Here is a 13,297-nt window from a genome sequence, read left to right on the forward strand (position 1 = left end):
GTTCATAAACAGAGAGTTGATTTAGTCTTCAGCGTTTACCATGCTGCTACTGGTATTCCTGTCAGAATTATACTCTTTTACTTGTACTTAAACATACCACTCCTCCTCTTGGCAAATTCCAGGAGCTTGCTGAGGGCTGAAAACACAACCCCCTCCTTCTCTTCCCATCTCTCTCCTCCCTCACGGCTGCCTGTGCTGGCCCGTCCCTGAACACACCTCCATTCCTATTGACTGTCTGGAATCCAGAAATACAGCCCAACCACAGAAATTCTCAGGTGTGGGGAAATTAGGCAAACCAGTGTCCTCCGCATTACTGACTCAGTCACTCCACTGCCATACAGCCGCCGTCCCTGCAGGGTGAGTGCCACTACCATTTCATGTTCTTTTGCAAATTGTGTCTGCTTCTGGGGAGGAAAGCAATTTTTTGAAATCCACACGACCAATACTCTTTTATATCTTAGGTGCATGTAAAACACCTACTTACAGTGTACTGTGTTCCCTTAGTGAAGTGTGACTGTGTCGAACTACCAGGTCCAACAGTGGACATCTTTATGGGACTGTCAGGCTAATAAGGCAGCACAGTGTATTTATATTAATACCCAGTTTGGTGCAGTGGCTCTGTGGCTAAGGATTTGCGCCTGTGGCTGGAAGGTTGCTGGTTTGTATCCCGCGGCTGGCAGGGGAATCCCACTCCGTTGGGCCCCTGAGCAAGGCCCTTAACCATAACTGCTCCAGGGGCACTGTGTAAGTGGCTGACCCTGTGCTCTGACCCCAAGCTTCTCTGCTTGTCTGTGTGTCTCATGGAGAGCAAGTTGGGGTATGTGAAAAGACAAATTCCTAATACAGGAAATGTTATATGACCAATTAAGTGTTTTCTGTGGATCTTGTGTCAATTAAATTATCTTATCACACAATACATTAGGGTCTTAGTTCTAAAGAAGTAAGGATCAATATAAAAGAAACATCTCAGAATAGTGAGATAAGAAAGCACCATGAAGATTTAAGCTACACAGCTTTGACTAATTTAAAAATATATAGATATATCATTCAATGCTCTGAAATCTAAATTCACAGTTATGAAATGGTGGTTAGCCTGCTTTTTAACAGGGCGCAAGAAAAAGCAAAGTTTGAGAAGAACTGGCACAATCTTATCATTGGAAAAACACAGGGAAAAAAAACAGGTGTGTCGTTCTGTCTGAAAGGCAACTCGATCTCAGTGCCTCACAATCTCCCAGCTTTGCACTAAAGATCTGTTGAATGTAAATTTGGAATGAAGACCCAATGTATGATATCCAAGTAAAGATTTATAACCCAATTGACCCAAGTTTTTTTGCTTTGTCATGAAAAGTAAGAACTGTGTAAAAACAGCTATACCACTGTCACTAGAGCCAAGAATGCTGCAGATTACACTTGTATGCAATGGAATACAAGCGTATTATTCAGGTTGGTTATAAATATAAAGGTTTTTTTATATTTCTTAAACTTTTAATTTCCCTCAACAGGAGCTTAATTTTACACACAACAGTTATATTTTCCATGCTGATGGAAAAGACTCAGTGAATACAAAAATATGCTCATGAAGTTCTAAGGCTATGCAGGGTGCTGTCAAAAGTAGGCAGGGTTCCTTGCTTTATTGATGTGCTTCTCTGTGCTCTTGCTGCAGGGTGCTCAAAATCCTGGACAACACATTCCAAGAGCCTCCCTTGTTGAAACATGTCTCTGTACAGCTTCGGACTTGATCCGTTGTCATGTCATGCCTGGAATAAAGACCGAACTCGTAAGTAAAAAAAACTGGTCGAGCAGCTTCATCCTACTCCAGTCTTAGGGGTCCATCCTCTATGCATTGTGCAATGATTTTGTCAAGCCTGTGTAATACCTATCTACCGATCTATTTTCTAACTGCTGTATCCAATACAGAGTCGCAAGGGAGCCTGAGCCTATTCCTGATAGTGTGTAACATCCACGTAATATCCACCACCACCATTTTAGGTCTTTGCTCAACACTTTTGTCTGTATCTTTCTATTTGGGCCATAAATAGTTTCTGTTACATGTCTATGTCTTTCTGCCTTAACAGACATTCAGGAGGTCTTTGAGTATGTTTTCTCATGAAAAAGTTTAGATGCTTTACTTATAAGGGAAAAATAGCCTGAAACTGAATAGATTTTTTTCTGTTGGTGAGGAAAAGTGTTTAAAAGTCTCATCTTTCTTTTGCGGGGTGGTGATTAGTGAACTTGATATCACACTTTTAATGGGCTAAAATGCCACGACGTGAGAGCCAGAATCGTTAGTTCAGTAAATACTATACTGTATGTAAGCAAAGTAATATGTTTAATATTTTTTTCCCTTGCAGAAATCGCCATCAGTCCCAACAATAATGAGGTCCACATTTACCAGAAAAAGGGGAAAGAATGGAATAAGATCCATGAGCTGAAAGAGCACAGTGGTCGCATCACAGGTAGTGCAACTTTGGAGAAGAATCTATGACTGAATCGACATTACCTTTAAAATAGTTAATTGTTTGAAGCAGTGTGGCCTCTGTGCATCACAGAGCAGCAACCAAATACATAGAAAATCAAAACATGCAGCTGTTGCATCCTTGTATTAAGGTAACTGAAACACTTTTATACTGTATATACAGTACATATGCAATTGTGATTAAAGTCTCAAGTTTTAAATAAAGAAACAAAATTTAAAAATAGTCATGGAAGTCAGGACTGTAATGTTTCTCATTATGTATAACCTTGCTATCTTTTAAAACATAAATTCCTTTTCTGTCAGTTTTGGACACAGCATTCTCTCTTGCACAGAGTACATTCTTCAGCACTTTGTTTTGACTTCTATTCAATCAGTTCACACATACTGTACATACAGCATGTGTTTTTACATTTCAAGTCTTCACTGCACTTTATTGTAAACATGGGATAATGTAGAAAATGTTAATGATCAAGAGGTAGAAACAGACTCTTTCAAGAACATAAGACTTTCAGAACAGGCTGTCTGTTTGGCCCAAGTAACTTCTTGGTTGCTAGCAGGTGATAGATCAGAGGACCCTATCCACGCATTTCTAGAGGGAAATCAGGGAATTAACATACATTTTGCTGAGTGTATTATGTTTTGAAATGAAATAAAAGTTTTGTGGTTGGGTGGCTTGTTCCAGTTCCCCACAACCCTTTGTGTACAGCCAAGTGCTTTTCTTTCTTACATTAACTTCCCCTTGGTGGTATTCACTGATGTCTTCTGGGTCATGTTTCACAGTTGTCTGTGAAGACGTCCATTGATTTGACTTTGTCATTACCTTAGAGAATTTTTAATACTTAAATCAAGAACCCTCACACTTGAATTCATTCGAGACTGAAGAAATTCAGTTTCTCTAACCTCTTCGGACTGACTCCAGTGTAGATATGTCCTTTTTGAAATGTAATGACTAACCCTGGGTACAGTATTCTAAATGAGGTCTTTCAAATACATTACATAATTTAACATCATTGCCATGTTAACGTCAAAAAGCCTTCTTTTGGTATCATGATTGTATGTAACATTTCATTATCTGACTGCTTTAGTTTTTGGGAATAACTCATGATCAGCTATGATCATAGTACTGGGGCAATGTTATAGGTTTAGCCTGTGTGTGTGCTTTCAGGTATAGACTGGGCTCCCCAGTCCAACCTCATTGTGACCTGTGCCTCTGACAGAAATGCCTATGTGTGGACCCTGAAAGAGGAGGGTATGGTATGGAAGCCCACCCTGGTGCTGGTTCGGATCAATAGGGCCGCCACCTGTGTCAAGTGGTCTCCACTAGGGAACAAATTTGCTTTGGGCAGTGGGGCGAGAATCATCTCCGTTTGTTACTTTGACAAGGGAAACAACTGGTGAGTGTGATGAAGAGGGTGTGTGATTTTCTTCACCTCTGTTTTTTGTCACCTGTTTTTAAGCTGGCAGAAGTGCAGACTCTGCTACTGTGTTCTGACATACTGCCACACAAAGAAGAACTCGCATTCTGTTTCCAACCAGAAACCTCTAGCTGTGATTTCAGTCTTTCTTTTTTGCTTTTGTAAATTCTAGCCATCTGTGGCTCTTGATATTCCTTGATAATTTCTTCATTTGATTTCCAGGTGGCTGAGCAAGCACATCAAGAAACCTATCTGCTCCACCGTTCTGAGTCTTGACTGGCACCCCAATAATTTCCTCCTGGCTGCTGGCTCTGCAGACTTTCACTGCAGGTCAGGGTCTCCGAGCCCCCCCCATCACAGCAGCACAAAACAGGGAAGGAAATGTAGATTCATGTTGTTGCCGTAGCACCATTGCTAAGGGCTCAATCACACTGCTGTGCAAAGTCTTAGACATCTTACTGACAAACAGGGTTACGTGTGTTACGAGCATCAACAAAACAAGCTTGTCATGCAGCAATCTTTAATTCACATTGAGAGGTTGGCTATACATTGAAACGGCTAAAATCTCAGCAGAAGATCACCCACAAATTTGGGTTTAAAGCAGGAAAGGCATTGAGTGAAAAATGCTGGAGGACAGGATGCTGCATGCCTCATTGCACAGGAGTGTTCGTCACCTGTGACTTGATTTCTTTTAATGTCATTTGCAACGTGATGAGGGTAACTGGTGATTCTGTCTTCTCTGCTACACTGACAGGGTTTTCTCAGCTTACATCAAGGACATCGAGGAAAAGCCAAGCCCCACAGCCTGGGGTTCCAAGATGCCATTCGGGGAGGTGCTCCTGGACCAAAGGGACTGTGGGGGATGGGTGCACAGCGTCTGCTTCTCACCCTCTGGGGATAGCCTGGCCTGGGTCAGTCACAACAGCAACATCAGTGTGGCTGATGCATCTAAGGGCAAGGAGTGAGTACAGGCACTGTTCTTCTCCCTACAATTAGACCTGTTTTCAGCTTTCAGGCTTGATGCTGCATTTCCTTTCATTTCACTGCTAAATTATCAACAACAGATGACAGACTGTTCAAAGACAGAAGCAAAAGAGTTGGAAGAGTAACAGGTGTGATGAACACACATGCAGAGAGTAGGCTGTATCTCTCAACTTTGATAAGCTTTCCTATCATGTGGGAGGTCAAATCCCCCCTCTTCTGAGTGAGTGTCTATTTTACAGGATAAGCTAAGGGGACTATGAACAAAACATGTTATTTGAAGTCAGATCTCTAATTTAGGAAGAAATGTCAGGAATGATGAAACAAGTCAGGTCATTTTTTCAAGAAAACAACAAGCGTATTCCAAGGACTTGTTTCCATAATAGAATCATTCTGTTTAACATCCTAGTTGGTCTTACTTGGCTCATTATTTTCTAACCCTTTAAATTCCTGAATCAGAAGGGGATTTTTCTGGACACTCCACTCAAAGAACTTTACAGTTAATGGGACTCCCCTCTGCCAACACCTGTTTATTAGCCCCCGCTTGAATGATGAGATGGCAGCCAAAGGTAAAGGCCAGGGGGAATATGACCAGGACACCCTACTTTTTTCAGAAATGCCCTGAATACCAAAACACTTGAGAAATGCAACGTTTGCATGCTCAAAGGTAATGTGTGAACACCGGTAGTCCTGAGTACTTGTCTGCACATATAGGTACATATGAAGACATGCAGACTTATGAATTGTATTGAGGCTGTAGTTATGCCTTGACTCATTGTGAGAGAGAGGGAACTCACTCTGGGAATGCACTTTGTACATCAACACAGATGACATCCACCTAGATGCTGGCAAAGGGTGGCATTCTCTGATGACTCACGATTCTTCTTCTCTCATGTGATGTTGGAAGAGCATATGCAGTAGACCAGAGAAACCTTAAAGCTGTGATTGAGGTCTTGGCAAGGGAATGACATTATTTTGCTGGCAGTAGCATAACTGTGCGTGGACTATGTTGGCAGACCAATAGATGGCGATCTCCACTCTTGATAGAATATAGATAGATGAGACTTCATTGATCCCGAAGGGAAATTGAGGTACAACACACTCAATACACATCAACACATCAGTACAGTGATAGGAAACAAGTAGTTTATCACTTATTTATATAGCTTTTTTTAATTTAAAATAGATCAGGACAGGGAAAGGACATGTTTCATTGCTACACAACAGTTAGTATCCATCCTACATTCCTTGTACAGTATATATTGGACTAGAAAACAAGACTGAAAAATAAAACTTTACACCAAAATCAAAAGCAACAGAGAATCTCACTGAAGGCACATTTTAAAAATGCAGCACTTACAGTGTTCAACTCCCAGTGTCTATTTTTACCGGATTTCATTGAAATGATTTTCTTTGTCTGCGTTATGTGTTTCAGGGTGACCCAGCTCAACACAGAACATCTCCCTCTTCTCAGTGTGCTGTACCTCAGTGAGACTGAGATTGTGGCTGCGGTAAGACTGACTCAAACACTAGATCTAGCGCAGCTATTCACTATTTTGGGACCACTAAAATATAGTAAGCAGGCTTCCAGATTAATAAATGGTAAGTTCACTCGTCCAGGTGGATGTACAAACATTCCATATGTACCATCATTTGTTTGTGTGGATTGTTACTTGAAAAACTACAAACACCCCACAGCATAAGGGGGATAAAAGCAAAATCAGTCTTTCTGTAGTTGTTACAATGCAAAAGGCATGGGACATTTTCTCTGGTGTGATCAGCAAACAGGTTTTTAACTAATACACTAACTCCTGTCTTCTTAAACATTACTATTAAAATGTATCATTGTTTCACAGGGGCAACTTGTTGTAAGTCACTTCTTTAAAGGTTTCTAGACTCAAAACAGTTCTAGTCACTTTATTTCCCATCTGAAAAGATGGAAAAGAGGAAGCTGGGGTCAGTAACAGTTCTCACTCATTATTCAGTGTTTACCTTCGTTTTGCTTCTTACTGATACATGGGATGAAACTGTAGTTGTCCTAATTCTTTTCCATCTATCCAGTATGCAAAATATTATCTGTCATAATTCTCTTTTCCTTTGTCCCAGGGACATGACTGCTACCCTCATCAGTTCTCCTACACAGGAGTGGGCTCCCTGAAGTTTGTTAAGAAGCTAACTGTCCCCAAGCAGAGCTCCAAAGCCAGCATGTCAGCTATGCAACACTTCCGCAATCTGGACAAGAAAGCCACCGCTGAGGAGGACAATAACGAACAGGAGACTCTGCACCAGAATAGCATCACGTGAGAGGCAGCATGTCTTTTTCTACCACATTGCTTTAAAAAGAAAAAGGAAGATTCACAATCACAAGTTATATATATATTTAAATTAATATGTACTGAAAGCACCTTAGAGCGTGGAATTCCATATATTTTCATCAGTAAAGGTCAAGTTCATTCAGGTCAGTTGAAGAAACATGATGCATTAAAGTATTCCAGCAGAAAAGACATGAGTGCCTCAATCCAAATTTACAAATCCTCTGTTTAGTAAAAAAACAATTTTGATGAAGCAGAAAAATCAGAGTAAAGTGTATGCCAAACACATTCGCATACGATATTCACACATTGGACTTAATATTGGTTTAAAATAAAATTGGTTTGATGTTTTTCTCCCTTCTTCTTTTCCTGATGCTCTATATCTTTGCATTTGACAACCTCAAAGCTGATTTAAGCAGTGAATGCATTTCACTACAAGATTGTTTTTAAACTTTTGACCTTTGACCAGATTTGATTGACAGGTGCGCGGCTTCGCAAAAACAGAAAAATCGGGCCAAATTAATTTTTCAAAGAAATAACAAAACAACAATTTTACTGCTTTTCGTGTGTGTCCCCAAGCACAGCAAATGCATCACAAAATGTCTAGGTGTTGTTCAAAACCTAACCCTAACCCTAGCTCAGGCACTTCCACAACATACTGTATATCAAAAACCTTGCCTTGAAAAAGTGTGTTCAAAACGTTACCCAAATGACTCCAAAGTAGTCCAACAGGCTTTAAATGGCAGTTTGATGACCTTTTAAAAGTAACTGCTGTGAATCTGCTTTCATTTTCCTGTATTTCTTCTACACATTACCAGCTGCTAGAATGGCAAATAGAAATCAACATGTTTGGGACTGTCAGGAGTACAAATAACACTCATGTTACTCAAGTTACTCTTGAAACATTAAATGTTCAAGTTAAAAAGCAATGACCATTGTGACCATTTTCAAGTCTGGTCAGTCTGCGATTTTCGCCTGGTTTCTAAAGCAGCAGTTGTTCTCAACAATTGAGAGTCCAGGCACTCTGTCCTGTAATTACAGTGGAAACATCAAGGGCAATCTGGCAATTTTATATGGGTCCCAGCCAATCCTGTCTTGCTCACATCCGTGGCTCCACCAGTGTTGCAATGGCCCTCCTGTTAGGGGACATTTAAGAGTTTTATATCAAATTAAAAAGGCAACATTGCAGGATTGGAATCAAGTTTGCATCTTAGGTAGGGACACTGATGCTGTCCCCTTGATCAAGGTACTGTACTTCACCCAGATTCATCCAGCAAACCCAGATGTGTAAACTGGTGCTATCATTTGTATGCAGATTACAGTAAGTAATTTAACTGTGCATCACTTTGGATAAAAAATAACTGGTGTGGTTCTCTGTTGCAGTCAGCTGTGTATTGTCAAGGGGGAGAAATCCAAGGTGGAGACGTTCAGTAGTGTGGGTCTGGATGGAGCCATGGTGGTCTGGGATTTTAAGGTAAACTCTCCTAAAATGGATGACGCCCTGTGAGTTCACACATTTGCACTAAAGTTTTGTGTTGCAGTGGTTGGGTAAGCTGGAGGTGTACGTGTTTGTCCACAGCTCGTTGATTAGTGAAACTTCACTTTCAAAGGAAAGGGAAGGTTAACTTTAAACTCCTGCTTTTCAAAAGCATGACATTAAACATGACATGAAACCCTGCTTACGAGAGACTGCATTGCCACTCTGCTGCAATTTACTTTGGATTAAATGGTATGATACACTCCGTATGATCACAGCACTTGTGTTCAGAATATACTAATCCCACCTCTTTTTTTCCACAGCACTGAACATTTAAAAGGCTCGATCCATGAGATGCTGCTGTACTCCTAGAGGCCAAATTCTATCTTCTGAGGCTACAAATATTAGACGCTAAGAATGGCGTTATAGCTTTGACGAAATAAGAGGAACAACATAGAGTGTTTTTGGAAATTTGAACTTGTTATGTATGTGGAGTTTTATAGTAAATTGTACATTTTCTGTTGCTTTTCGAAATATGCTTACAAAAATAAATGTCTAATATTGTCCAAGGAAAATGTCTCCAAAGACTAAAAAGAAAAAAAACTTTCAAAGACTATACAAACATGAAAGTAATCTTTAATTTCTTTCTTAACTGGATCACAGCACTATTCTGATCAATCTTGCATTCACTGTATATTTCTAACTTTTACAGTCAGCATTTTTTCTATAAAACAATGGAAATTTGATTGATAGCTTTTATAAATCAATCAATCTTAACATAAAAATCTAATAATGAGATAAATAATTTAAGGACTACACAATTACCTTTGTCAATAGACCACCTTGTTATCAGTAATTACAGTATAAACACAGTCAAAACAAAATGGAACGGGAACCACAAAAAGAGCCACATTTTCCCTTACTGGATATTATAAGAGATCAAATAGCAGGGTTTCCAAATGCTAAATAAAAGTATTTACTATTGTATGTTGCTTTTAAAACATTTGCATACAATAACAAATGTTTTTCTATTCATCTACTCATTGTAGAAACCTATGATAAAACATAACGAATGTGAATTTGGCTTATGTTAATGGGAGGGTCTCATGTCACATTATAATCAGTTTCATAATTGTTCTATACCTGTGTATAATAGAATACATATTGTATATAAAGTACAGTACTGAGAGCTGGTGTGTGGTGAGCGATCTGGCGCACTATGGCTGCTGTCACATCATCCAGGTGGATGCTGCATATTGGTGGTGGTGGAGGGGAGTCCCCATTACCTGTAAAGCGCTTTGAGTGTAGTGTCCAGAAAAGCGCTATATAAGTAAGAAATTATTAGTAGTAGTAGTATGTTGTTGTCTTACTGTATATTCAGTGCCATAACATAACCATGTTCTGTGTTTTCTCTTCCCAGTGTCACTATCTTAAATCTATGAGACGCTTCTAGGTCACCTAATGCCAGGTGTCACACTACAAGACTTTTCCTAGGATTTTCAGTTGTAGCCTTCATTTACATAATCGTAAGAAAATCACAGAGTTTAGAGAGTAGCAGCGCGTGCCCTTTACCATCAAGTGTGTAGTGTGACACCCCCAGCGACTCAGTCAAAGCGCTCTTAATAGCCCCTATGACTCTCTGCAACTCTGGTTTGATTTTCTCGTAGAGAGTCGCAAGTCGTAGGGGTGGGCAGTCAGCCAGATGTGTACTTGTGAGATAATGTACCCATTATATTACATGTTATAGCGCAATATTATTTTTTTTTACAATATTTGTTTTAAAGGTGTTTTACATTTTTAACTGTGGTTTTATTTTTGTAAACTTGTTCTATATTTTTAAAGAAGAATGACATTTTTGAAGATGATTATTTGTGGAAAACAACGTGGGTGTTACATTTGTCAAGATGTTACGTGCTTGTTCTCCGTGTTGTTTGTTTACTTTTGTGCGGAGCTCCACGTTGATAGGCTGCCAAAACGAGGCCACCTCGCGGTACTTTCGTGGCGCAATACGAGATTTGGATTTGGAACCATGATGAAAAGTCGTAGTCACCCCCTGCGATTCCTAGTCGTATAATTTGACACCCTCTAGGAAAGAAAAGGCAGTGAGATTCGCAATTGCAGTCATTAAATTTGACATGCTGTCTGACTAGAAGCCGTGTCGAGTAATGTAGTGTGATACGGGCTTAAAGCTGTAACAATATTTTAGATCTTGTGCAAGTTTTTTTACACTTCCAATTAGATGTTACATTCTCATCATATTTGTCAGGTTGGTTCAGAAGCAGACATGTTGCCATTAGAAGACCTGGTAGCTCAATGCATTGCACTGCAGGAAAACATGGGTTTTTTAATTCGAGAGAATCACTGAACAGCGCAGAGAAAGAAACAGAAGTCGGAGGGAGAAAAAGAACAACTTTTAAAGTTGGAGACAAGGTGCATCGACAAGATGCCAGAGTTCAGCAAAGAAAAGAAAAGACAAATTCCTAATGCATGAAATTGTATTGGGCTAATAAAGAAACGTTATTATTATTATTATTATTATTATTATTATTATTATTATTATTATTATTATTATTATTATTAAAATGAAGGAAATTAGATCAGGATTTCTTGTCATCGCAAACATTGGTGGGAAATATATTGACCTGTTACAGGAGAAAGGGGGAAAGTATATATTAAGTTAATCATTGAGCATTTGATTCATTATGTGGAAACATCCAAGAGGATTCCTCACAGACTAAAGGTTGCAACAAAAGACACAGGATCAATGGAAGTCTCTGTAACCAGGGAGCTGTGTGACACACGGTCAGTGGATGCAGGCAGCTGTATGATTCAGCTTCAGTGGAAGACTGGAATTTCAGGAGCCACAAACAGTGTAAGTAATGTAAAATAGGAACTTGCCATTTCTAAAAATTCAATTGCAGACATCAGGCACAGGTAAAGACGCATGAACAAAATACTGTAAGATTAAATTATGAGAATTAAATGTTATTGAAGATCTTACAACTTCAGTACTTGAAAACGTAGCTAATTGTTTTTATGATTTTGTGAGGTGTCAATAACTCATTACAAGTAGAACAGCACAACAGGAAATCACCGAAAAAGACTTGTGTTTTGCATCAAAAACAATAAACCTAAATAACCAACAAAACATTTCTGCACTATGATTTGGAAAGAAAGCGGGTGTGTTCTTGGCACATTTGATATCGGATTTGTTTCTTGAGATGCAACACTGCACAATACTTATCTTCTTCTTTTTCCATTTTTGTGTTACAGGTTGTGTGTGATGCCGGCAGTTTCTTGTTCCACATGTATTGTCTGGGAATTAAATCCTGTACAGCCAATGGCAGCTTTTTGGATTTTACTGTTGAAGCAACTTAAAAGCAGCCAGCTTGTAAAAATAACAATGTATGCCGATGAGACTAGTTTAATTTTTATGCTTACGGTTAAATTATTTTAAAAAAAAAAGAACAAAGCAAACTGTCTTCTCCTGTTTACTTAGGTTTCCCTCTACCATTCAGATTGTATAATTAAGACATAACAGAAGAACAAAACTACTGATTATTACTTATTTTCTTCATACAAATAACGGGATAAGATTACAGAGTCACACAGGCAGCGAGCGTGTTCAAACTGTCTCGCGGTGTAAGTCTTCCCTATTAATAAATACTTAAGTTATCTTTCTTCAAGACCGGGAAAACCGAAAGAGTGCAGACAGGCTGTGGGGTCTCCCTTTCTTGTTCGTTACATACATATCATTTTAATACTGCACCTGTGCACCGGCAGACAGACAAATCATGCGCCCCCGACAGTGGAAGAAAGATTTTCACTGCATTAGCGCATTTAAAAAGGCGGATACCACTTTCCAGTTTAAATAAAACACCGGCATATTAATTCAGTGTCTCCGTTGTTCCCCCGAACCAAAAAAAAAAATGGCGCAAAGGGGGCCCCCCAAAACATCCCTGGCATCCTGAATCCGAGGGGATCCCCTTCCCTACTTAGGAGTACTAGATCTCAGTTGCAATTATTTTTTAGAAATGTCCGCTGTTGCTTATAATGCTGCACCCTCGATACTGCTTAAAAATAAGCATTTTCAGTCGCCACGTAGCGTGCAAGTCGCTTTCCGTAATAGAAGGGATTTTACTGTTGATGCAACTAAAGCGTCCGGCTGTATCTGACACTATAAAGCAACACGTTTACGGAAATAGCGATGGCCAACTGTAGCGCTCCGACATTTTTGCTTTCTTTGGCTTAAGTCTAAAATTTCAGGTTCCACAAATTGAGATGCAGTGAAAAGGTCCCATCTGATTCTTTCAGAGCATTCAAATTCCCCAGGACAAATGTCTTAATTCATTAATGCTTGGTACAACTACCGGGCTCTTCGATTACTTATCTTTAAACTTGTTGGCTACAAAGATACCAGGTAACCAAAACAAAGCCTCGTGCCGGGACTGGAATCATTTTCAGCAAATCGAAATCAGCCCTGCTGGAATGGGCGGGGCTAACCAACTCAACTCCCCCTTCACCTTCGTAGTCACATCTTGGCCAATCGGAACAGCGTTTGGTTAGGCTTGGCCAATCGGAATCCTCCGCAAAAAGGTAGGAGGGTGACTTCCCTCCCCAGCCAACAGCAGCGTGA

At 39.7% G+C, this 13,297-nt stretch overlaps 1 protein-coding gene across 1 annotated transcript; it reads left to right on the plus strand.

The window, feature by feature from the left end:
• Nucleotides 1–200: 200 nt before the first annotated feature.
• On the plus strand, nucleotides 201–9,290 carry LOC148652680 (actin-related protein 2/3 complex subunit 1A-A). Its single transcript, XM_088599727.1, has 10 exons — nucleotides 201–357; nucleotides 1,664–1,777; nucleotides 2,352–2,456; nucleotides 3,642–3,870; nucleotides 4,114–4,221; nucleotides 4,646–4,852; nucleotides 6,308–6,383; nucleotides 6,979–7,172; nucleotides 8,568–8,658; nucleotides 8,985–9,290. The coding sequence occupies exons 2-10, from the start codon at nucleotides 1,714–1,716 to the stop codon at nucleotides 8,988–8,990; spliced, it is 1,080 nt and encodes a 359-aa protein (XP_088455853.1). The 5' UTR covers nucleotides 201–357; nucleotides 1,664–1,713; the 3' UTR covers nucleotides 8,991–9,290.
• Nucleotides 9,291–13,297: the final 4,007 nt, after the last annotated feature.

The sequence above is a fragment of the Lepisosteus platostomus genome, chromosome 11 (assembly GCF_059453375.1).
Source record: "Lepisosteus platostomus isolate fLepPlt1 chromosome 11, fLepPlt1.hap1, whole genome shotgun sequence".
Classification (NCBI taxonomy): domain Eukaryota; kingdom Metazoa; phylum Chordata; class Actinopteri; order Semionotiformes; family Lepisosteidae; genus Lepisosteus; species Lepisosteus platostomus.

What these genes read in the sequence shown, in the direction of transcription:
- LOC148652680 (XM_088599727.1), top strand. Translation starts at nt 1,714, where the DNA reads ATGTCTCTGTACAGCTTCGGACTTGATCCGTTGTCATGTCATGCCTGG. An exon ending in GATGCATCTAAGGGCAAGGA is followed by an intron (nt 4,853 to 6,307) that starts GTGAGTACAGGC and finishes TATGTGTTTCAG; the next exon opens with GGTGACCCAGCTCAACACAG. An exon ending in CTGCACCAGAATAGCATCAC is followed by an intron (nt 7,173 to 8,567) that starts GTGAGAGGCAGC and finishes TCTCTGTTGCAG; the next exon opens with TCAGCTGTGTATTGTCAAGG.